We start from the raw sequence: 25,712 nt of genomic DNA on the forward strand, positions 1-25,712 counted from the left end.
TCTCCAGAAGGGAATGAAAAAAAAAAATATTCCCTTATTTATTGCTTAAATAAGTTTTTTCTTAGATTACTATGTATGATTAAAACATTTCTATAGAATTTTCTATAGAATTTCCATTTGCTTCTAACTCAAGAGTTCTATCTTATAGTGCATACACAAATGCACGCACAAGCCAATATTTTGTTCTATTAAAAAAACCCAACATATACAATGAAGAGAGGCCCTAATTTTGTAAAAGATATATATACTAGAATTAATTGACATCTTCATGTTAAATTAAATCAGCTATTTTCATACAATTAATTTAATAGAAAGAGTTCTGGCTACAATGAAACTAATAAACTGTAATATACCTGGCTTTAATGGGGAAGTTCTGTGAAATGTCTTTCATTAATTTAATGGCATCATAAACTGGAGTGGACATTATTTGAGAAGCTGCTTGATAACTAAGATCTGGAAAGAAAAAATATCATTAGGCAATTATCAATAATGTTAGACCTCTATAAAGTTCTTAGACATTTCTAAGTACTTTAAATAGTTGACTCAATCCTTCTTCCCACATTTTCATATATAAACATGGTTAACACTGTTATATTCAGCATTTTGAAAAAGTTTTAAATGGAAAGCTATCACTTATATCCAATTAAAGAAAGCTTTACATTTTTATGAATGAGTAGTTATCATTTAATGCCTATTACTGGATTTCCCCAAATTACAGTATAATTTCAAAAGAGAGAAACACAAAAAGAAATACTGACTATTTTTAGTCTAAAAATAGCTAAAAAGCTATTTTTTCTATACTTAAAGGAAACAAAAAGCTTTGATAAGAAGAATACCAAAGAGAAGAAAAAAAAGATCTTTGAAAAGCCAATTTTAAAAGAACTTTAAGAAAAACCCAGTATGTTTAACTCTGTAAATAGAAACATCCACATTCTCTTTCAACATTGTTTTACCTTTATGCTGAAATTAAGCCCTATACTTAGTATTATATTATATATTCTATAGAACTGAAGTAACTGTTCTATAGAAAGAAAAATGTGTATGGCTGACTGTAGTCAGTATTCAGTCTCATATATGTCAGAAGCAGTAACCTTAGTCTCATTGCTTTGTTAAGTCAGAAAAGATTTAAAACTGAATTCTTTCATTATCTAATAGTGAAGCATGTTGTTTCTCTAGCATTTCACTAGAGGTGGAATCCTAGTTTATCAAATACTAGTAAAATACCCAGTTTAGCATAACAAAGCTAGTGTTGTTCCCATGTTCTCAGTGTGAAATGAAGAATCCACCTTAAAAAGATGATCTTAGGGTAGTCTTCCATGCAATGGTAGAGTCTAACAGATTAGGCTTCAAATTCTAGCTCTATCACATACTAGCTGAGTTAACTTCAAATGGAATGTCCTCAATCTGTCTCAATATGGTTCCAGCCCCCAATACTGCAGCAAAAATACTATCAGTGCTCACTAATGTCTCCTAATTGCCAAACACAACAGACATTTTTCAGTTCTTATCTTACCAGGAACTTTTTGCAACAGGATCACTTCCTGCAAATAGAAAGTACTGATAATTTTCTCTTTCTTAAAAATCTATTTCCTTCAGCTTTTATAATTTGTTCTCCATTTCTCATCATTCCAACATGTCTTCTTCACGGGTTCTACTTTCTACATGTGGATGAACACCCGGGCACTCTTCCTGGTATACCAATTTTGTCATTCTGTACCCTTAGTACTAAGATTTTTGACTTTTTAAATCCTCTCCTTTCAATATACGGACAGTATATTCACCTTACCACTCAACCTAATCATCTGGATATCTCACAATCACTTTAAATCACTTTTTAAACACTGGTCTCATTATTTCTGGGCCCTGTATTCAACCCCCAAACCCACTTACATGGTTATACTCTCTCAACTCAGGTTCACAGATGGAAATGTTAGAATCATCTTTAACTCCTTTTCAATTCCTAAATACCTACCAATCCAAGCCTTCCTTTCTATGTCTTCTACTACAGTCATAGTTCAATCTCTCATTACACTATTTCATTGATGTCTAACTAGACTTCCTGTTTCTAGTCCATTCAAATACATCTTACAAAGATATTAGGGAGGCAATTAAAACTAAGCTGACTATGCATACTCTGCTTTAAGACTTCAAAAATACTCCATCATTTACAATTTTCTAAATTATGCAAGAGCCCCTTGGAGAACATTTGAAAGAGGCTTAAAACAACTATAATACAAGAAAAAATAAATGCTAAGATAGAGACATAAAGAAGGATCTAAGATAGAGAATTGAGATATTGGAAAGAGGGCATCTAAAATTATGGATTTGGGTATATAAACTGAATTAGGACAAGGAGTGAAACCAGAAGAAATCGATAGATTGGAACAAAGATTAGTGAGAGTAAGGAAATGGGTGAGCCAAAAGTCTAAGAGTTGTTCTCAAGCTGAAGTACTGGAGGTTTTAGATTTTAGACCTGGAAACGTTTTTATTGATTATAAAGCCCAAAGTATACTCATGTAAAGGGGATTCTGAAATAAATGCAGATTAAGGTTAAGGTTCTAGAAAGGAGCCAAGGTTAATGACTTGTATGGCTGGAGCCCACATGCATTCTGAAGTACTGTCGGATGACAGATTTGAGGTGCTGGAGTTATAGATTCCCGGATGGATGTGAGACAATAGCCTGGCAGATGAAAAGTGATGGTGAGGAGAATAATAGAGGATGGCATAGTTGGACGGCAAAGAAATCACAGAAGGAATGGAAATGTTATGGAAGAGGTGTCAGAAAGGAAGAGGCAGACAAGAAGCCTCCCTATAAACTTCACTCCAACCAGATCTTAGGTTTGTAGGGAACACAGGAATAACTAATCCTCATGGGAAAGAGTTTCAGGGAAAGTCATACTTAATTTATGGGGGGAAAGTAATCTTTAGAGGGGGTATAAATACAAGGGAACTTATAAATATTTGTTTATACTCTACATTAATGAAAAGAATATTTAAGGATGTAGCAGGGGAATCTGTTTAAAATAAAATTCCAGAGGTCATCAAAATGGTCTCAATAGGGATTACCAGCCATTTTTTTTTTCCTTTCTTTACCTGGGCTCCTATTCATTGTTTTGTGACTTATCTAAACTGTGTTTGCTCCTTACTGTCTTAACCAACTTCTTTGTACCCTAAGGCTCTTTTCTATCTGGCTGAATACAATTATTCCTCCCTGCTCTGGCTAAGACCTCTAGATTGCTTTACTTATAATTACCAGCTCATGATTTCTAGCTGAATTCCCATTAATGATGTCACCCCACCCCCACTTTTCTTTCCTCCTTCATAAAGAATCATTTATTGGGTTCTTAATCTGTGTGAAGCATTATGTTAGAACCTCAAAATAACCTTTATAACAAATAATATCTACCTATATTGCTATGCTAGATAGATGCTATAATAACAAGGATAAATACAAATGTTACGGTAGCAAAGACACAGAAGCTGTAATCTTGACAGAACGTTAAGGAAGTTTCCATAAAAAGGAGATGTTTGAACTGAGTCTTAATGGATAAGGAATTCGCCCCAGAGAAGGTGTGGGCATGTAAATGTGTTAACCCTTAAGGGAAGAGAAGGCTTCCATTCAGGAGGAATCTCCTCTGAGAGGTCTTCCCTGACCTCCTACCTAATTTAGCTTCCATGATATCCTCTATCACAGTACTTTTTATTTTCTTTCTAGCACTGAACACAATTCATAATAATTTAACTCACTATTTTTTTTGTTTACTATCTATCTTACCTACTAGAATTTAGGCTGCAAAGGGTATGGAACTTATCAGGTTTTCTCATCATTGTATCCTGAAAGTCAAACACAGTAGGTATTCAATAAATATGTTGCGTAAATTAATGAATAATCAAATGAGAAAAGGCCCTATGGAAAGTTACGGAGAAAGCATAATTTGTCAAACTGACAAGAGGATTCATATAGGAGAGTGATGGTATATGAGCCGAAGAAGAAAATGAAAGATTAGAGAAGAGCTTCACGAACCATGCTAAGAAGTCTGAATTTAACAATTTTAATCAATGCACATGAAATCAGTCCTTTAGTGAGAAGGACTGATGCAAATGACTTGGCTAGCCAGATAATCAACTCTTTCTTACATTCAAGTCTCTCCCAAAGTATTTGCTTTGGGCTCAGATAAGAGGACTGAGCTGGATATTTTGTTTGCCCTCCAGATCCATCCCACTCTATCCTGCTCTGGGCCCCAAAAGGCTGACCTATATGTACTGCATCAATTGCTTCTCTGACCTCAAATGTCTGGTTAGATGCAGCCAGTTCTAGCCACTGATGTGAAATCAGCAAGTAAGAGAAAAGTAAGGATTGGATAGTTACAACCCAGCTCCCTTTTTCTTAGGTCACACTGGGAGAGCCATGTCCCCATACCAGGGGCTACTGCCCTGTCAGGCATGCCTCTCCACACACTCTCTCCAAGTTTTGTTAACACTTCCTCCCCTTGCTCCCTCAAAATTAGGGATGGTAAAGGTTTCCCTCTAGTTGCTAATATTGGAATTGGAGAATCCATTCCTTGTTGGTTTCCCTCAACTGTGCCTATGTCTTTGTAAACAGTCCCTTTATTAAACTTTCTTAGTTTGTGTGTGCCAACATTTTCCTGTGGGGACTCTGACTAATATAAGACTATTATTTGAACAGGGTCATAAGTGATAAATTCTGACTGACTTTACACAAGGACAAAATTAGATTTTGATTTTAGAAAGATTATCCTAGTATCCTTGTTGAGAATGGATTTGAGCCTACTGCCTCAGTTAGTGTTATCATTATGTTAAACAGAAGAATAGCTACAATGGCTATGGTGTAATGAAAGAGGGCCAGCATAAGGTCTGGATGAGGCAAAAGGCATAGTAAATAGGAAATTGTACAACAGAGTGGTCCAGGAGAACAGATTCTATCAGTTCAAAGAAGTAGATTCTTTACAGTGAATTTATCATAACAATGTTCTTAAACATCTCATTCTCTTGAATGATTTTCTGTTAAGTAATGATACAGTGATTAATTGACAGAACATTTGTATTAGGCAGGTAAAGTACAGCAGACATTAGAGAACCTAAATAGACTGAGTCCTGTACATTCTGCTATAATTGTAAAATGTGATATTCAAAATCTGTTAAGTATATACAAAGTCCGCCTTGATACCGTATGGCACCAAGGTATAAGAAACATAACTTGGAACCCCAAACCTTTATTATTAGCTATTTAGTAACTGGCACATCAAACTACTAAATTTCACTTGTTTGTTTATAAAATGGGGGGGAGGTAACTTCATCTACTTCAAAATCTTACTGTGAGGGTCAATAAGATCATTTATATAAAAGGACCTGTAAACTATAATCCAGATGAAATATAAAATATTATTTGTATATTATATGTAAGTTATTCTATTAAGAGTCTCTTGATAAATATCCTTTTAGTTGTTATTTTAAAAATAAAACATAGATTGGCAGTTGCCTACAACTGGGGAATTGGGGAGTGACTGCTAATGAGTTGTGCTAGTTTCTTTTTGGGCTGATGAAAACGTTCTAAAATTGACTGTGGTAACAGTGGCAGAACTCTGAAAATAAACTAAAAACCATTGAATGGTAGAATTTAAATGGGTGAATTAAATAGTATTTGAATTGTACCTCAATAAAGCTGTTACATTAAAAAGGCTGATAAGAGATGGGATAAAAGTTATAGATTATGCAGAAAAATGACATATCCTCATGACCAAATAAATCATGACAAATAACAACGAAGGAAAATTAGTTCAATCCAAACTAAATTTTGTTCACTAAATATCAGCTTGCAGGGATGTTAGCACAGAAGCTGTTCTAAGTTTGTAAAACCTGCAGGTCCTCTCATTTGATGTTTTCATTAAAAATTTATCAGTGAAACATTCAATGGTCTAACAAGATCTAAATTTAAAAAAGAAGAAAACTAAGATGTAGTGCTAATTTTTCCTGACCTAATAGGATTTTTAATCAATGTTATAGATTCTCTGAAATGTGATTTAACACTTGAGATTAACATATAGGATAAATCAGTGTATATTTTTAAATGATTAGATAATGCCAAATATCTACACTTCATATAAGTTTAAGTCTTACAAATATAAAAATATAACTTCTCAGATGATTGTTTAATTAAATATGTGTTCCCACAAACTTATATAATAATTTGTATTATTCACATCATTAATAATTATTGTTTATAAAATAATCTATATCACACTATATAAAAGCTTATTTAACAAAACAGAGATCAGTTACCAAAATGCTTTATAAAAGTAGCTCAAAATACTATACCTTGCAGTTCCCAGACTTTCAGAGGCATCATTTCTTTGTTACTCTCAATCAGGTATTTTTGGAATGCTGTCAGATTATCTATAAGAGCTGGATACATTTCTCTGCATCAAAATATTAAATAATGTTAATTATCATCATCTACCACAAGTCAGTATACAGTGTATTTTTGAAATTAATCCTCCCAAATAATTAGACACAAACTAATTGTTCATCAAGATAATAATAAATTGTGATACAGCTATATCCACAGAACTTAAAAATAATGAGGGATATATATATATAATAGCCTCCTTTTCAAAATATATGAAACATAACAAAATCTGGAGGGATATATTCTCAATTGTTAACATTACCTGTAAGGAATGCATTGTGATACAGCCATATCCATAGAACTTAAAAATAATGAGGGATATATATATAATAGCCTCCTTTTCAAAATATATAAAACATAACAAAATCTGGAGGGATATATTCTCAATTGTTAACATTACCTGTAAGGAACGCATGGATGAAGGCAGAATAATAAGTTTTTTGCTATATACTTTTCAACATTTTATAAACTGCAAGTATTTCTTTTACAATTAAAACTAAAAAGTATTTTATAAGGAAAGACAAAAATGCTTCTTATACAATCTTAGAGTTTACTCTATTTCTGAAAAGTTCCAACTCTGATTCTTATAAAACACAGTAAGATAATTTTGCCCATTGTTAAACATATCTAAACATCTTTTACAGAAAGCCAAATAATAATGTAGTAGAATGGCATTTATTATACATATAAACTAAACCATGATCTTCTCTCCTCTATCACTCAAGAAATCAAGATGTAGTGACATTTCAGATTTAAAAAAATTTATCTAGTTATCAGCACAACTTATAAAACATGTATTTTCAAAGTTAACAGAAATGAAGATTTTAAAAAGTGAAATAAAAAATATACAGAACACATATACAGAAATGCATAATCATATAGTTTAAAATATACTCTGAAGTATAGTATAAATTATGTCTCTTCAAATCATATAAATCTTTCACCTTTTAAAATAAATATGTCCTATAGTGTCAATACTTGCAAGTTTATTACAATGTGAGACCATATTTTGAAAACAAATCAAGGCTAAGATTGCTCTCATAGTGAAAGTACAACAGAATCTCTTCCTAAAAGAAGTTCACTCTGACGCTTCCTTTTTCAATATTTTAAGTTACAGGATAATAAGTTTATAAGAAATATTATACTATTTTTCATATTTAATGATAATCTTAATAATTTTCACCACTAAAATTTTTTACATAATTTGGCAACATATATATTATTCATACAATACCTTAAAGCAAAGAATTTTTACTTTGACATGAGCAATGAATTAAGTCACTGTGAAAGAACTAACTTTGAGTGTTACCTCTTTTAAAAAATGAACAGCCCAGAGTTCCAAGGGATTTTTGGACGATATGCAATTTATTCTTATAAAAAGTTACATTTAAAAGAGAAAAGACATATGAATTACAAGATGTTGAGATACAGCTGAAAGTGGGATAAAAATGTATTGTTAGCTACTGAATAAATACCTCTTACTTAGAATAAATCCCTTCTGGAAGATGTATTAACTTTTTAAGGCCACTAAAGTATACTGGCCAATATACTTCAAAAATATAACTCAGTTATCTGCATAAATTAGTATAATCTCCAAAAATGTTTCCCTTGTTCTATATAGTCATCTACTCATCACCAGGAAAACCAACTTTAGAGTCCTCCATAAATAATTGTAATACTGAAAAAGAACTAGAGGTGTTAATAAAAATATTCCTTAATTTTAATTAATCTTGCCTGCAAAAAGGAATCACAAACTTTCCCTTCTTATAAATAAGGGAAAGTGCACATTACAGCCATCCCCCTTTATGAGCATTCAGAGAGCACTCACCATCCTATTTCTTGTCCTCAATCAGCACAGCAGGAAAAAAAGGGGTAACAACTTTAATATTTGAAAGACTACTTATTCACGTATACAAAATGGCAATGAGGCACAGAAATTTAGGAAAATAAATACTTTCCCTTCTTTTCAAGAAAAAAATGAAAAATGAGCACAGGTTAGGAATAAGCAATTTACCCAAGATGAAATTCAAAGGCCAATAAACATGAAAAAAAAGTTAATCCTTGGAATAATAAACTGCCAATAGTTAACTGTTCTTGAATATAAATTACCAATAGTTCAGTCCAGTGAAATAAATGCAAAATTTAAAAGAAAAAGAAATACTTACCTGTTTATGCCAGTTGTACTATTTTGTAATCACACGGTTAAATAAAATATGTTAACCAATGGAAAAAAAAAAAAAAGAAATACTATTTCACCTATTAAACTGACAAAAATTTTAAAAATAGTATCAGTGGTTAATAAAGTTCTGGTAAATGGATACATTCACATACTGTGGTGAGTGTACATATTAGTACAATTTTATGAGGGAAATTTAGAAGTATCAAAAATTTCAAGAAGTACATATACCTTGATTTATCAGTTTTTTTCTGCAATTTGCACTAAGGAAAATCTGAGATGCATACAAATTGGTACACAAAAAAACTCAATGAAAAAGTAGAGAAATAATTTAAAGTCCCATTCTATGGGACTGTTTCAGTAAATGATGAAATATTCCACAGGACGTGAAAAAAAGCAGTTGACGATATGGTTTCACTGTGCAAAACAACATGCTGTGTACGCATTTGTTGCTATAAAAATATGCAGAGACTGCAAAGACACTGTATACCAAAAACATTATGAGAGCAATGGTTATCTCTCAATTGTGAAATTAGTGGTGGTTGTTTTCCAATTTTGTGCTTTTTCGTTTTTCTTAGTTCTTTGACATTAGATGTGTTACTTTTGTAATAAATAAAAACAATTTTATATATATAAAAAAAGGTGAAACATATGGCAAAACAGCATATCAAATTCATTTCTTTAAAAACAAAATGGTATAGTAATACCAATTTCATTTCAATTCAGACTTACTTTAGTTTTCCAAAGAGAAATCCTTGAACTTCATTTGCTTCAGTCTCACCTTCTACGGTAGTATTCATCACAGCTATATTTTGGAAACAAAAACAAAATAAAACAAAAATATTTTCAGACTAGGAAGAAGAGAACATGTAATCGAAAATTAGAAGAACTCAAAATGAAATGAAATTCCATTTGTTTTACTTCATTTTAATACATGTACGTGCATGTGTACAGGCTTGCATTCCTGAGCCCTTTTTAAGTGGGCTTGGATTGATTAGTAAATATTTAACCACCATAATAAATGCTTTATAGATGATTTCACAGTTAAATTCTATTTTATAACCAGAAATAATAAGCCAAAGGGCTTACAACAAATGCTGGGTTTAGCTTTTAAGTCAGGCAGCAAATCTAAACCCTAACAAATAATGAGTTCTTGTGTATTTCCAATACCTTTAATCAGGGAATCTTTAGAAAGACACCAAAACTCCCAGCCTCAAAGAATAAAGATTTAATATTTTATAGTCATTTCCTTTCTCTGTTACTTACCAGTAATTATAATATATAGTGCAGTAAGCAGAATATGCGAAGGGTGATTTGGGATTATAAGAACTGTGACCTCTCACAGCATGGGGTTGCTCCCTATTAGAGTATATCAGAACTCAGCAAGTATGCTTCCCCCTTCTTACTCTTTTGAAGCTCTGGATCCCTAAGACTACAAGTAAAAATCCTGGGTGCTTTGATCTAGTCTTCCTTTTTCTCCTGTTCGTTCCTTTATTCATTAATTGGGCAAATATTTATTTTTAATGAAGTTAGGGTGATAGGATTTAAAAAAAACAATTTTGTTCTTGAACAAAATTAAAAATTGAATGAAAAACAAAAAACTACTTTTTGTTTTTAATGATTATGGGTACATAATAGCAGTGAGCATATTTATGCGGTATATGTGATGTTTTGATACATTCAATGTGTAATGATCAAGTCAGGGTAACTGGGGTATCCATCACCTGAAGCATTTATCATTTCTTTGTGTTAGGAACATTCTAATTCCACTCTTATAATTATTTCTAAATATACAATAAATTATTGTTGACTACAATCACTCTGTTGTGCTATCAAATACTAGACCTTATTTATTTTAGATAAATAAATAGTTTTTGTAACCATTATCCCCACTTTATTCCTCACTCCCTGCTACCCTTCCCGCCTCTGGTAACTATGATTCCACTCTCTTCGTGAGTTCAACTGTTTTAATTTTTAGCTTCCTCATATGAGTAAGAACATGTGATACTTGTCTTTCTGTGCCTGGCTTATTTCACTCAACATAATGGCCTTCAGTTCCATCCACGTAGTTGCAAATGACAGGATTTCATTCTTTTTTATGGCTGAAACCATTTCCTATTTTTAAAGAAGTTTTGAGAAAACAATAATATTAAATACATTTCTTTCAGCTTAAATTTAAATTCCAAACTAAGGAAGAACAGGCCCACCCCATCTCCACCCTCACATGAACACATGTAGGATTATAATCATTAATTGTTTAAAAACAAAAGTATGTAAGCTTCCAACTTTTCATTCTACTCAAGTACTAAGATAGAAAACTTACTTTTAACTTGTGTATCATCCAGTGCTTTGTATTCTGTACTCTTAATCGCTAGCTCCACACCATACCCAGATAAGTACATTTTCCGTGAGCTTGGTTTCTGTTCAAACACATTTATTTTATAAAAAGAGAAAATACTTAGTCAAACATCTTATTTTAAATTCAGTACAACAGGGTATTAGGACATTAGGAAAAATCACTAATATTAAAGGTTTTTAATCACTGTGAAATATTTGGGGGGCATTTCTTATTTCTCTGCATAGTCTATCAAGGAACCAGTATTTGGTTGATGACTAATTCTTTACTTTCTAAAAACTTTGTCATAACCCTACTACTTTAATTATACTTTTACAATGAAAATGAAAAAATATTTGATCTTTTTCTGTTATACCATGATAACTTTTCTCATGTTTTCCATCAGTTAATTAACAGAGGATCCATTACAGGTAAATTTCAATAAAACTGTACTCCTTTTGGGGACTTCCACAAGATTTGCTATCATTTGCTAGTTGTCCAGATATAGGACAACTAGAATGTTGCCAAAAGCAAATACTGCCAAGTAGGGGAAAAAGTAACCAAAAAACTCGGTGCCCTGAAAAATCTGATTAAATTTTTCGTGTTTCTCAATGATTAAAATAAATCAAATGCCAAAAATTAATATCTGTTCTTGCAATGAGGAGCTACCATTGACTGAGTTGTCTGAAATATTTATGATCAGAATTTAGGAACCTAAAAAGGTAAATACAAAATGTACTTCCAGGGATTACCTCATCAAGCAAGAGAAGTCACCATATTTTATTCAAAAGGAAGCAACCTGGAAGAATATACATATATATATATTTTTTTTTTCAGAGATGGAGTCTCGTTACGTTGCCCAGGCTGGAGCGCTATTCACAGGTGTGATCATAGTGCACTGTAGCCTCAAACTACTGGGCTCAAGTGATCCCCCTGCCTCAGCCTCCTGAGTAACTGGGACTACAGACATGCACCACTGCACCTGGCTTATATAATATTTTAGAAAATGTCTAAGGTTCTTTCCAGCTTCCAGACTGAAATTCTTGTCAGTTGTACTGCAACAATTATCATTTGGCATATTATTTCAGGGGTTAGGAAACCAGTTTAACCTAGTGCTCAGCAAATTCCCTGGAAGATGCTATGAGTCTTTGCTTAATTCAGGTGTACACAGGGGCAGCTCTGCAGTCCTAAACACGACAGAGGAAAGGATAGAGACTGGAGGGAAGGAGAACCATAGCAGTGCCATTATTCTTTTTATTCTCTTCTCTCCTCTCTAAACTTTTACCCCAGCCTTAAAAATACCTATACAAGGCTGACTATTCCTTGCTCTGTTCTATTTCCAAATAAGAATAGTAAGAATTAGCTTCAGATATGTAGACAAGATTTACCATTGCTGCCCACACTAAAATTTAATTTACTAGTTTCTCAGGCACATGGTATAATGAAAGATAGCATGTGGAAACTGGGTTATTTCTAATTATAGTAATGTGACAAACTTGAAAATCTTTTAGAGTTTTTAATTTCATACAGCTCAATTTAAAAATACATCCTGAATATCCACTCAGAAGACAGACAGTTGTTGGTGAAGCAAATCAAAGCTATAAGGCCACATATCTTGTTACAGTTCACAAAAGAAATGCAATTTCATATGACCAATTTCCATTATCAGTTCTGGAGTTATTAACTCCTCAGTACTGAAAGAAAAATGTTTATAAAATTCATATGTACGTTTCCCATTCAAAAATATATTAATATAAAATTTGAATTGTAGTTAAGTTTGGATTTGCAAACCAAAATGCTCATAAGCCAAATCAACTGATAAAAAAAACCTTCACTTTTATATTTTTTAATTCAACAAAAAGGCATACGTTCAAAAGGTAGCATAAATAAGTCTTAGTAGCATAAATAAGTATTAGTTCAAAAGGTAGCATAAATAAGTATTTTTATTAGAATTATATGTTGACTACATTTACATTATAACTACTTTGAACTCGTAAGATGTTATTCATTAAATAAAAGGCTATAATTTGAAGCTACTAAGTGCCCAGATAGTTGGTTGATACGATTTCACAAAAGTATATTTAATGGTCACATTCTCCGAAGAATAACTTGGGACAGATTCTCAATACATGGGCATACCTCCCTAGAGAATCACTTGGGGGTACATTTAATAAGATGAACATACAATTGACCCTTGAACAACAGGAGTTTGAACTGTACAGGTCCACTTAAATATGGATTTTCTTCCACTTCTGCTACCCTGAGTCAGCAAGATCAATCCTTCCCCTTCCTCATCAGCCTATTTAATATGAAGATGATGAGAATGAAGTCCTTTATGATGACCCACTTCCACTTAATGAACAGTAAATGTATTTTCTCTTCCTTATGATTTTAATAACGTTTTTTCTCTAGCTTACTTTATTGTAAGAATATAGCATATAATACATAAATGAAATATGTTAATTGACTGATTATTGGTAAGGCTTCTGGTCAACAGTAGGCTATTAGTAGTTAAGTTTCGGGGGAATCAAAAGTTATACATAGGCAGTGGCTCATGCCTGTAACCCTTGCACTCTGAGAGGCCGAGGCTGGAGGATTGCTTGAGGCCAAGAGTTCTAGACCAGCCTGAGCAAGAGCGAGACCTCATCTCTACAAAAAAATAGAAAAATTAGCTGGGCATGGTAGTACATGCCTGTAGTCCCAGCTACCTGGGAGGCTGAGACAGGAGGATCGCTTGAGCCCAGGAGTTTGAGGTTGCAGTGACCTATGATGGGGCCATTGCATTCCAGCCTGGGTGACAGAGCAAGAACCTGTCTCCAAAAAAAAAAAAAAAGTTACAAGTGTATTTTTGACTACGTAGAAGGTTGGCACCCTTAACCCCCACGTTGTTCAAGGCTCAACTTTACTTGTATCTCCCACTCCCATTCCCATATTCTGATGTGCCTCTCATCTCTGCCCCACTCGTAAGAGAATCATAGCCTTATGGTACCACTGTTATAGATAGGAATGTATTTTTCCTTCTGGAAGACTCAGTTGGAAAAAAGATTGAGAATTACTGGTATAAGAGAATTAGACTATATAAAATGTTCTGCATGTACAGTCTAGCCTCATGACTCTTGATTCTTTTTTTCTTTCATGTTTTTCTTAAAACACTTTTATCACCACCTAATATAAATGTATTTATTTGTTTTATATCTTCTGCCACTAAAATTGAAGTTCTCTGAGAATAAGGATTGTTTCTATCTCATTCACTGTTATATGAACAGTACATGGCACAGAGACATTCAAATATGGAATTAATGACTTAAATAAAATATATAATTATTTACAATTATACACACACCCAACACATCCATAATTTTCTCTATATAACCTTTATGTGGATTATGCAAATATCTTCATGTCAACACACTTAAGGATATTTATTAAGATTTTCCCACTTCTACTAAATAGCAATAACTCATTCAAAATTATCAGTGAACAATTAAATTGAGAATGGCGAAGAATACCGGGGGAAAAAAATTATATGATGTTATTGTAGGACAAGTCCCCAGAAAACCTTGGCAATCCAGCTCTTCCCCGCTTCTTACTCGTAGTTCTCAGAATAACTACGGAATGATGTGCTAGGAAAGCAACATCCTGAAATAAAGAGGAAACAGCCAGACCAGCTGGGCTCTGTTCCACCCCTCTTAGAATAGGATGTCCTGATGTCCTGTAATGCTTTTACTCAGCTTGTCAAGTTGTCCCAGGTATAAAACCCAGGGTAGAGCATGCTTTCAGGGTCCCTCAGCTGCAGTGCAATGTGAAGCACGCGCACATGAAACTCCATCTGTCCTGGGCAGCTTTCCTGAGCCTCAGGGGAACAGCTCATTATGAATCCTAGGCTTCTATTATCCCTTGCTGCCTATCTTTGAGTAATAGTAGTTTGCTTAACTTGTTATGTGAGCATTCTGTCCACCAGACTCATGCAAGTGGATTGATACTGGTGCATGGATTGATATCAGTGCATGGTGCATGACAAAGTGATTAGGGTCCTCCCCTAGGATTGATATTAGTGCAGTGAAACTGCATTACAAATTATTGAAATATAGAAAACAAAATTAAGACACTGAAATAAGCTATTTATCTTCTATCACCAGCACTTAGTGCAGGACCATAGGTATTTGTGAAAGATCATTATAATAATGACCATAAATGAGTAACTCCTATCCATGCTCAAACCCCTTTCCAATGTGACCTTGCCAGTTCCTACCAAAAAACTAAGTCTATTTCGTCTTCATTCTTTTGAATCTGACTGCCCTGGTGACTTGCTTTGCTTGTTACAATATGGGAGAAGTGTCACTGTATGAGTTCTCGGGCCTAGGACTTAAGAAACATTGCAACTTCTACTCTTTCTTTTTTGGTACCCTAAGCCACTCTGATGTGAAGAATCACAGTCTAAACAACTAGAAGATGAGAGGTCATGTGGAAGAGAAGCAAGGAACTCCAGCCACTAGACACAACTGACTGCCATACAACTATGTGAGAATAACTTGAATGCTCAACCTCTAATCTAATATTACATGGCCACTACTGAATGAATGAGACCAGAAGAAGAAACGCCCAGACTTCCAACTCACAGAACAATAGAAATAAGAAGTCGTTACCACCTCAAACCACTCAATTTTGGAAAGATTTGTTACGTAGCAATTCAGAAACAGACACAGCATACAATGAATGTGCAAGGAAGGAGAAAGAAAGGGATGACAGATTATTCCTCACAAATTCTAATTCAAAGAATGCCTACCTTGCTCACAAATACTGGTAACATGTTTTTTTATCCTTCTACGATCATGTATTACTACTTTGAGAAGTTATAAGGTAGCTTCAATCAGCACTAAGAAATTATTTGCCTCCCTTTCTTGCCTCAAAAATAACAAAAAATCACAAGGTATCCAAATGGACTAGGGAAAAAAAAAAGTCTGAAGAGACAAAACAATCAACAGTACCAAAATAAGATATACAAAATATGTTAGAACTATCAGCAGGGAATTAAAAATAACTATAATTAATATGTACAAGGCTCTAATGAAAAAGCTAGACAATATATATGGTCAGAGAAGCAAATTTAGCACATAAATGCAAGCTATTAAATATAAGACAGAGCCAAACAGCAATGGTAGAAATAAAAAGAATAGTAATAGAAATAAAAAATACCTTCAATGGACTCATAAGTAAACTCGACAGACCAAAGAATCAGTGAACTTGAAGGCAAGTCAACAGAAATTATCCAAATTGAATTCAAAGAGAAAAAACAGTGAAGAAAAAAAAGAAACAAAGAAAAAACAAAAACAACAAAACCAGAATGGAACACTCAGGATCTGTGGGACAAGATCTGATGTTCTAATGTAGACATAATCAGAATCCTAGAAGGAGAAGAAAAAGAGAACAGAAGTGGGGGTGGCAAGGAGCAGGGAAAAATACTGGTCCCAAACCAGTGAAAGCTACCCAACCACACATCCAAAAAACTCAGAGAACATCTATCAGGCTAAATTCCCAGGAATCTCATATTCAAACTCTGGAAACCAAAGACAAAGAGAATATTATAGACAACCAGAGAAAGACTCATTACAGAGAAACAAGGCACGAATGGAACAAACACAGACAGCTAAGTGACATATTTTTAAAACAACAATATCAAATCACATTAAATGTGAATGTCTTGAGGAAGGCAAGATGGCTGACCAGAGACACTAGCTGCCAGAGTACCTCAGTAAAAATGAGACATTTTAGGTGAAAGAGAAACAAACAAACAAACAGAGATCGGGTATGGGTCTGAGAGAAGGGTGCCAGAACCTTCAGGAGACTCCATGGGAAGAAGTGGAGAAGAACAGGAAGGAGCAAGGTTATCAGCACAGATCAACACATGAAAGTGATAAGGGTAGGTCCAGTGATAAGGGTAGGTGGAATGCTTTGTTTCACCCTCCCTCACATCTCTGACAGTCTGTGGACTCCCAAGCTACTGGAAAGACTTTCTGCACACACAAGCCCAGAAGCTGCTGCCACCAGTGAGCTGGGAGCTTCTTGTGGACAGGGCACCAGACTCGCACCTCCCTGTGGCACCTCCCATCTCCACAGACCCAAGATGGCATTGCAGGTGCCATACTGCTTCTCTGCCCACCGTGCACCTTTTTCCTCCCCACGGAGCTTCAACTCCTCAGGTTTTGTCTTGCTCATTCCCACACAGACATTCCTCAACTCCAGCCCAGACTGCAGGAGTCACAGGGGTCCAGTCGGTCCCCGGTAATCTGTGTGACTCCAGTGTGTGGACATTCTGGGCAGGTGGCCTCCAGGAATGAAGGACAGACACAACCAGAGTGCTAGCTTTCCTCCATCCAGACTCTTTTTCTCCCCTTCCCTTGTCCCACCTGCAGCTGCCAAGAGAGACAACTGAGCTACAACACTGACGCTTCCACTGAGGGTGGGGCTCAGACTTTTCCTCTTGGAGTCCTGCAGAGACAGAGGGGTGCTTGGACTGTGAGCTCCCTATCTGCTGGCCCTCCCTGGTGCTGCCTGCCCAGCAACTCCATCAGAGCATGGCACCCCCCACCCCCGAGGCGGAGGGACATTGAACCTGCTTAAGCACCACGTGGACAACTCAGGACCAGCATGCTTCTCCCTGGCATGGTCAGGGACTGATCTTTGGGGACCTGGGGATGAGCCCACAGGGAAGGTCCCATAACCCCAGGTCTCAATTGCATTGCTCAGGAGCATGGAGGGGAGATTTGTACATTAGTCTTGGAAGGTAAGGGAACCCACATGGGCAGATCAGGGGAGTGTGCAGTGTAGGTCCTAGCTATAGCGTGCTTACGGGGCACAGCTGCCCCCAGAGGAGGGCCACGCTGTCAGCTCAGACCGGGATTGTGGGCATGGAATCTCCTGGCTCGCATCACAGTCGTGGGGGAGCTCAGCTGCCTTGGGCTCCTGCCTACTGGCAAATGCCAACAGGAAATCATGGAGCAGGGAAGGGTGAAGAGCGAGGCCCACTCCAGACAGCCAGACCGTGAATCTCAGATGGCCCTGCCTCCATAAGCAGACTTTCTGGTTAGATAAGGCCACTTCAGCCTCTCCCTGGCAGCCTTGCCCCAGAAGCTGGGAGCAGACCCTTGACCCTTGCTGAAAGATACCTGGCCAGCTTTTGAGGAGCCTAAGGGAAAGCTCACCCAACCCACCCCTGCCTAGCCTTGCTCCCCACCTCTGCTGTGGTGGAGAATAAGGACTCACCTGAAGTTCCGGGGCCCCACCCACCACCTGGGGCCCTTGAGTGCTTCTCCTGAGAGACTAGAGTTAGTTACAGGACACAAAAATGACACTGCATCTTGTTCCTTCCAGCAAGCACCACCTACTGACATGGAGGTCAATTTGCATACTCTTCACAGCATTTACTGACTCAATCATACAGGGTGTAGTTGATTCTCACCCACAAGCAGCACCTACTGGCTCAGAGATTAAAGTGGGCATACCATTACAATTCACATCATTAAGAAGATCACAGGGCTGAAAAAGAGAAAGGATTTCAAAGACCTCCATCCTCCCTCACTGAGGAGAGACAGGGAGTCTGCCCACTCACATAACTCACTACTCCTACAGCCTATAAACAACTAGCAACTGAGAAAACCACCACACCAAGGATATCTAGAACCAAGACATCTATCCAGAACCTAGGTCACCATGAAAGAACCCACATCCAAAGCCAAACATTTTTATGAAACATATGCTACAAACTCACCTGTACAAGTGAGGGAAGGGGAAAAGCCCTATCTAAACAAAAGAAAATCCAAAAACAAGATGAGAAGAAATTAGCAAAAGAACTTTGTAAGTATGAAGTATCAGAGTGAAAGATCACCCCAAAAATAAAACATCAGCTCTCTAGCAATAAATACCAATCAAAATCAGATTGTTGAAATGACAGATAAAGAATTCCAAATATGAATTATAAGTAAGCTCAATGAAATACAAAAGAAAATGGAAAACCAACACAAAGAAACCACAAAAAAATTAAGGAAATGAATGAAAATTCACTAAAGAAATCAAGTTACTAAAAAAAATCAAATAGAAATTCCGGAAATGAAAAATTTATTCAAAGAAATACAAAACACACTAGAAAGTCTTAAGAATAGCCTAGATCAGGCAAAAGAAAGAATCTCAGAGTTTGAAGATAATACCTTCAAATTAAACAACGTCAAAGATAAAGAACAGAGAATTAAGAAGAAGGAAAAAGGCTACAAGAAATGCGAGATTATGTAAAGAGGCCCAACATAAGAATTACAGGCATCCCTGAGGGTGAAGAAGAAAACAGACAAGGGTTAAAAAAAAAAAAAAAAAAAAAAAAAAAAAAACCTATATGAGGGAATAAGTGAGGAAAATTCCCTGGTTTTGCTAGAAATTTAGATATCCAGGCACAAGAAGCTCAACAAATACCCAGGAGATTCATCATGAAGAGGCAATCACCAACACACACAGTCATCAGATTAGCCAAAGTTAACAGGCAGGAGGAACTCCTGTGAGCTGTAAGGCGAAAACATCAGGTGACTTACAAAGGAAAACCCATCAGGCTAACTGAAGACGTCTCAACTGAGACCTTACAAGCCAGAAGGGATTGGAGTCCCATCGTCAGTCTTCTTAAACAGAATAATGGCAAGCCTAGAATTTTGTATCCTGCAAAATTCAGTTTCTTATATGAAGGAGAAACAAAGACGTTTTCAGATAAGTAAACGCTGAGGGAATTTGTTGAGACCAGACCTGCCCTGCAGGAAGTACTCAGATACGCATTATACATCTATCAGCACAATGGAAACCCACCAGTGTAAAATCATCCAAAAGCTCAAACTCAGAGCCCTATAAAATAATGGCTCAAGAGGTAAAACAAAGAAATAAGGTTCTACCCAATAAGACGAACAGAAATGCATCCCACTTACCAATTCTTTCAATAAACATGAACGGCTTGAATTCCCCACTCAAGAGACATAGACTAGCTGAATGGATAAGAAAAAATACAGCCATTTATCTGCTATCTCCAGGAAACACATCTAACTGATAATGACTCATTCAGACTCAAGGTGAAGGAATGGAAAAAAATATTCCATGCAAATGGCAATCAAAAGAAAGCAGGTGTAGTCATTCTCATATCAGATAACATAGACTTTAAATCAACAATAGTAAAGAAAGACAAAGATGGTAATGGAATAATGGTAAAGGGAGCAATTCATCAACATGAAATATTAATAACAATCCTAAATATTTATATACCTAACACAGGTACACACAGATTCATAAAGCAAACCCTACTACATCCAAACAAAATGTAAACAGCAGTATTGTGATTGCCAGGGATTTCGACACCCCACTGAAAAACCAGAAAGATCCCCCAAGCAGAAAGTAAATGAAGAAACACTGGACTTAAAGAGGACTCTAAAGCAAATGGGCCTAAACATTTATAGAATATTCTACCCAAACACTACTGAACATACATTCTTCTCATCAGCAAATGGAACATTCTCAAGATCGATCACATCAAAGGCCACAAAACATGTGTCAAAAAAAAAAAAAAAAACCAGAAACTATACCAAGTATCTTCTCATACCATAGTGGAATAAAATTAGAAATCAACTCCAATGGAAACACTCAAGTCTACACAAAGTCATGAAAATTAAGCAACTTACTGCTGAAAAGTATTAGGTCTAGGAGGAAATTAAGATACAAACTAAAAGACTCCTTGAACTAAATGACAAAAGAGACACAAGCTATCAAAACCTGTGGGATTCAGAAAAAGCGTTCCTAAGGGGAAAATTCATAGCCTTAAATGCCTACATCAAAATAGACAGAAAGATCACAAATCAACAATCTACTGAATCACCTCAAGAACTATAAATGAAGAGGAAACCAAACCCGAATGCAGCAGAAGAAAACAAATAACTAAGGTCAGAGCAGAACTAAATGAAATAAAAAACAAAAAAATAATACAGAAGATTAATGAAACAAAAAGTTGGTTCTTTGAAAAGATCAAATTGCTAGACCTCTCACTAGATTGACCAGAAACAGAAAAAAAAAACAAATAAGCTCAATCAGAAAGGAAAAAAAGAGATATCACAACTGATAACCACGGAAATACAAAATACATCTGTGAATACTATAAAAATCTCTAGGCACAGGAACTCAAAAACGTTGAGGAAACGGACAAATTCCTGGAAACACACAACCTCCCAAGGCTCAGTCAGGACGAAATAGAACTCCTGACTGAACAGACCAATTACAAGCAATGAAACTGAAGCAGTAATAAAAAATCTCCCAACAAAAAAAAGTCCAAGACCAGATGGTTTCACAGCCAAATTTTATCAGACTTAAAAGAAAAATTGGTACTCATACTGCAGAAATTATATCATAACATACAGAAGGAAGGAATCCCAAGTCATTCTATGAAGCCAGTACCACCTTGATACCAAAGGCAGAAAAGGACACAACAAATAAAGAAAACTACAGACCTTTATGAACAGAGATGCAAAAATTCTTAATAAAATTCTACCAAACTGAATTTAGCAGCACATCAAAAATATAATCCACCATGACCAAGTGGACTTCATCCCAGGGATGTAAGGATCATTCAACACATGTAAATCCATATATCTGATTCGCCATCTAAACAGAAGCAAAAGCAAAGATCATATGATCATCTCAACAGATGCAGAAAAAGCATTCAGCAAAATTCAGCACACTTTTATGATAAAAACTCTTAACAAAGTAGGCATAGAAGGAATGTATCTCAAAATGATAAAAGCCGTATGTGACAAACCCACAACCAACATCATACTGAATGGGGAAAAGTTGAAAGCATTCCCACTCAAAGCTGGAACAAGACAAGGATGCCCACTGTCATCCCTTCTATTCAACGCAGTGCCATATGTCCTAGCCGGAGCAATCAGGCAAGAGAAGGAAACAAAGGGCATCCAAATGGGGAAAGGGGTGGTCAAACTATCACTCTTTGCTGATGATATAATCGTATATCTAGAAAACTCCAAAGATTTTCAAGAAAGCAATCCATTTACAATAGTTACAAAGAATATAAAATAAAATACCTATGAATTAATCTCACCAAAGAAGTGAAAGATCTATACAAAGAAAATTATAAAACACTGATTAAAGAAACCAAAGAGAACACAAAAAATGGAAAGATATTCCATATTCACAGATAGAAATAATAAATACTGTTAAAATGTCCATATTACCTAAAGCAATTAACAGATTAAATGTAATCACTATCAAAATACCAGTGACAGGGACTGCATCTTCAAAGAAATAGAGAAAAAGCAATCCTAAAATGTATATTGAACCACAAAAGATCCCAAATAGCCAAAGCAATCCTGAGCAAAAAGAATAAAGGTGAAGCATCAAACTACTTGACTTCAAAATTTACTACAAAGCCACAGTAACCAAATCAGCATGGTATTGGCAGAAAAACAAGACACATAGACCAATGGAACAGAACAGAAACCAGATATAAACTCACACATTTCCAGCCAACTAATTTTCAATAAACATGCCAAGAGCATACAATGGAGAAAGGACAGTCTCTTTAATAAATGCTGTTGAGAAAACCAGATAACCATATACAAAAGAATGAAACCAGACTCTTATCTCTCACCATATAAAAAAAAAACAGATCAAAATGGATGGAAGACTTAACAAAAGACTTAAATCTAAGACCTAAAACTATGAAACTACTAGTAGAAAACATTAAGGAAACACTTGAAAATATTTGTCTGGGCATGTTTTGTGTAAGACCTCAAAAGCACAGACAACAAGAGCAAAAACAGATGAATGGAATTAAATAAAGATAACAAGCTTCTGCATAGCAAAAGAAACAATTAACAAAGTGAAGAAATAACCTACAGAATGGAAAAAAATATTTGCAAACTATGCATCTGACAAGGGATTAATAACCAGAATATATAAGGAACTCAACTCAATAGCAAAATAAATAAATAAATCCAATTTAAAAATGGGCAAAAGCTATAAACATTTTTCAAAGGAAGACACAAAAATGGCCAACAGTTACAGGAAAAAATGCTCAACATCACTAATCATCAGGGAAATGCAAACAAAAACCACAATTAAATATCATCTCACTCAGTTAAAATGGCTTTCATCCACAAGACAGAGAACAATGATGCTGATAAGGATGTGAAGAAAGGAGAACCCACGTACATGGTTGGTAGGAATGTAAATTAATATAGCCAGTATAGAGAACTGTTTAGAGGCTTCTCGAAAAACTAAAAATAGAACTGTCATATGATCCAGCAATTCCACTACTATGTATGTATCCAAAAGAAAAAAAAAATCAATATACTGAGATATATCTGAACTCCCATGTTCATTGCAGCACTATTCATAGTAGCCAAAATACGGAATCAACTTAAGTGCCTATCAGTGGACAAATGGATAACGTGTGGTATACATACACAATGGAATACTATTCAGCCATAAAAAGAATGAAATCCTGTCACTTTCCATAACATGGACGGAACTGGAGGTCATTATGTTAAATGAAACAAGCCAAGCAAAAAAACACAAATATCATATGTTCTCACTAATATACAGAAGCCAAAAAAGTGCATCTCATGAAGATAGAGAGTAGATTACTGGTTACCAAAGGCTAGAAGGGTAGTAGCGGGGGTAAAGAGGGCTGCAGACAGGTTGATTAATTAATGGTTACAAATGTACAATTAGATAGAAAAAATAACACCTAAGTGTTCAACAGATCTGTAAGGTGACTATGGTTAACAATAATGTATTGTACATTTCAAAATAGTCACAAGAGAATAATTTGAATGTTCCTAGATGCAATATTTACGGTGACAGATACTGCAATTGCCTGGATTTGTTCAGTACACATTATATGAATGTATTAAATTATTACATGTACCCTGAAAATATGTACATGTATTAGACATCAACTTTAAAACATTACAAATAACTCACTGTTCAAAAAGAAAGTCTCAAGGGAAATTTTTTAATATTTTGATTCAAATAAACATTAAAGTACAATATGTAAAAATGTGTGGAATGCAACTAAAGCAGTTCTTAGAGGGAAATATGTAACAATAAATACTTGGAAAATAAAGATAGCTCTAAACTCAGTAACATAAGTACCACCAGAAGAAATTAGATGTACATGAGGAAACTAAACCCTAAACCAGGCAAAGGAAAGAAATAATGAATGTTAGAATAGAAAAAGATGACATTAAAAACAGAAAAACAAAAAACAAGGCCATAATCAATCTCTTACAGGAAACAGAGGAAGGAATACCTCCCAACACATCCATGAGGCCTGCAATAACCTCATACCAATACTAGACAAACATATTACAAGAAAATAAAACTAAACCTTATTATCTCTCAGGAACATGGATGTAAAAACCCTGAAAAAAATACAAGCAAATCAATCCAGCAATATATAAAAAGCGTAATACATCAAAACTAAATGAGATTCATCTAAGGAAAGCAAGGCTGTCTCAACATTTGAATATCATTCAATGTAACTTACCATATTAACAAACTGACTAAACAAGAAAAATCATAAGTTTATCTCAATAAATGCAGAAAAAGCATTTACAACATTCAACATACATTCATAATAAAAACTTCCAGCAAATTAGAACAGAGAATTTCCTTAATAAAGGTCATCTTATATAAAAAGGTAAAAATACCTACATCCAATATAATATTTAATAGTGAAAGACCAAATGCTTTTCCCCAAGATCAGGAAAAAGGACATCTTCTCTTACCACTCCCATTCAACACTGACTGGAAGTCTTAATCATTACAATAAGGTAAGAAAAATAAATAAATGGCAAATACATTGAAAAAGAATAAAAACACTGATGAAAGAAATCAAAGGATATCTAAATAAATTGAGAGATATCATTCCTGTCAATGTAAGACTCAATGTTAAGATGTTAATTCTCACAAATTTAATATACATATTCAATATAATCTCAATCGAAATGTCAGGATTTTTTGTAGATACACACAAGCTTATTTTAAAATTAATGTGAAGAGGTGAAGGAACTGTAGATTAATAAATACAATCCTGAAAAAGAATAACTAAGTTGGAGGACGCACCTGACCTGATCCCAAGGCTTATAAAACTATAGTAATTAAACAGTGTGGTACTGATGTAAGGACAGACATATAAACCAACAGCAAAGAAAAGGGGAGTCTGAAATAGATCTACAAAAACAGAGTCATGATGGGGATAAGACCACCAGGCCTATAAGACCCCATTTCTGAGGCTGTGGGAGAGAGGAGACAAAGGAATGCTGCCTGAACAGGAGCCGGAGACAAGGGCAGAAGTTAACTGCCTAGTTGGAGGACATTCCAGCGATCTGGGAGTACAGCAAAGCAGACTCCCACCTCAAAGCCTGAGGGGCCTCATGCCTAAAAAGCCTCGGAGCTGCCTGACATGAAAACTTCCCATGGCTTTAGAGGAAGATTGCAAAATGTCAGCCCAGGAGAAGGGACATCAGGCTCCGATTCTTAAAACATTAGGCTGCGTTCCTTCCCTCCTTTTTTCAGTACAACGCCTCAGTTAATGGGAAGCTAACCTCCCAGTAAGAAGTACTAATCTCTTTGTTTCTCAATTCTCACAGCTGCTGAGTTCAGAAATACTATCTATACATACCTCAAGGCACAGTTGTGCTTAGTAATGAGTTGTATGTTCCTACTTCTATAGATAAAAG

The 25,712-nt window shown here is 35.2% G+C and overlaps 1 protein-coding gene across 1 annotated transcript in view; it reads right to left on the reverse strand.

Annotated features, from left to right (window-relative positions):
- Positions 1–25,712, reverse strand: part of UGGT2 (UDP-glucose glycoprotein glucosyltransferase 2) — a 194,381-nt gene that overhangs the window by 137,666 nt on the left and 31,003 nt on the right. The window contains exons 6-9 of the mRNA XM_012647354.1: positions 10,927–11,023; positions 9,336–9,408; positions 6,337–6,437; positions 354–453 (exon numbers count right to left, since the gene is read on the reverse strand). Of these exons, the coding sequence (XP_012502808.1) occupies positions 354–453; positions 6,337–6,437; positions 9,336–9,408; positions 10,927–11,023 (371 nt within the window). The remainder of the gene's footprint in view (positions 1–353; positions 454–6,336; positions 6,438–9,335; positions 9,409–10,926; positions 11,024–25,712) is intronic.

The sequence above is a fragment of the Propithecus coquereli genome, unplaced genomic scaffold, assembly GCF_000956105.1.
Source record: "Propithecus coquereli isolate 6110/MARCELLA unplaced genomic scaffold, Pcoq_1.0 Scaffold262, whole genome shotgun sequence".
NCBI lineage: Eukaryota > Metazoa > Chordata > Mammalia > Primates > Indriidae > Propithecus > Propithecus coquereli.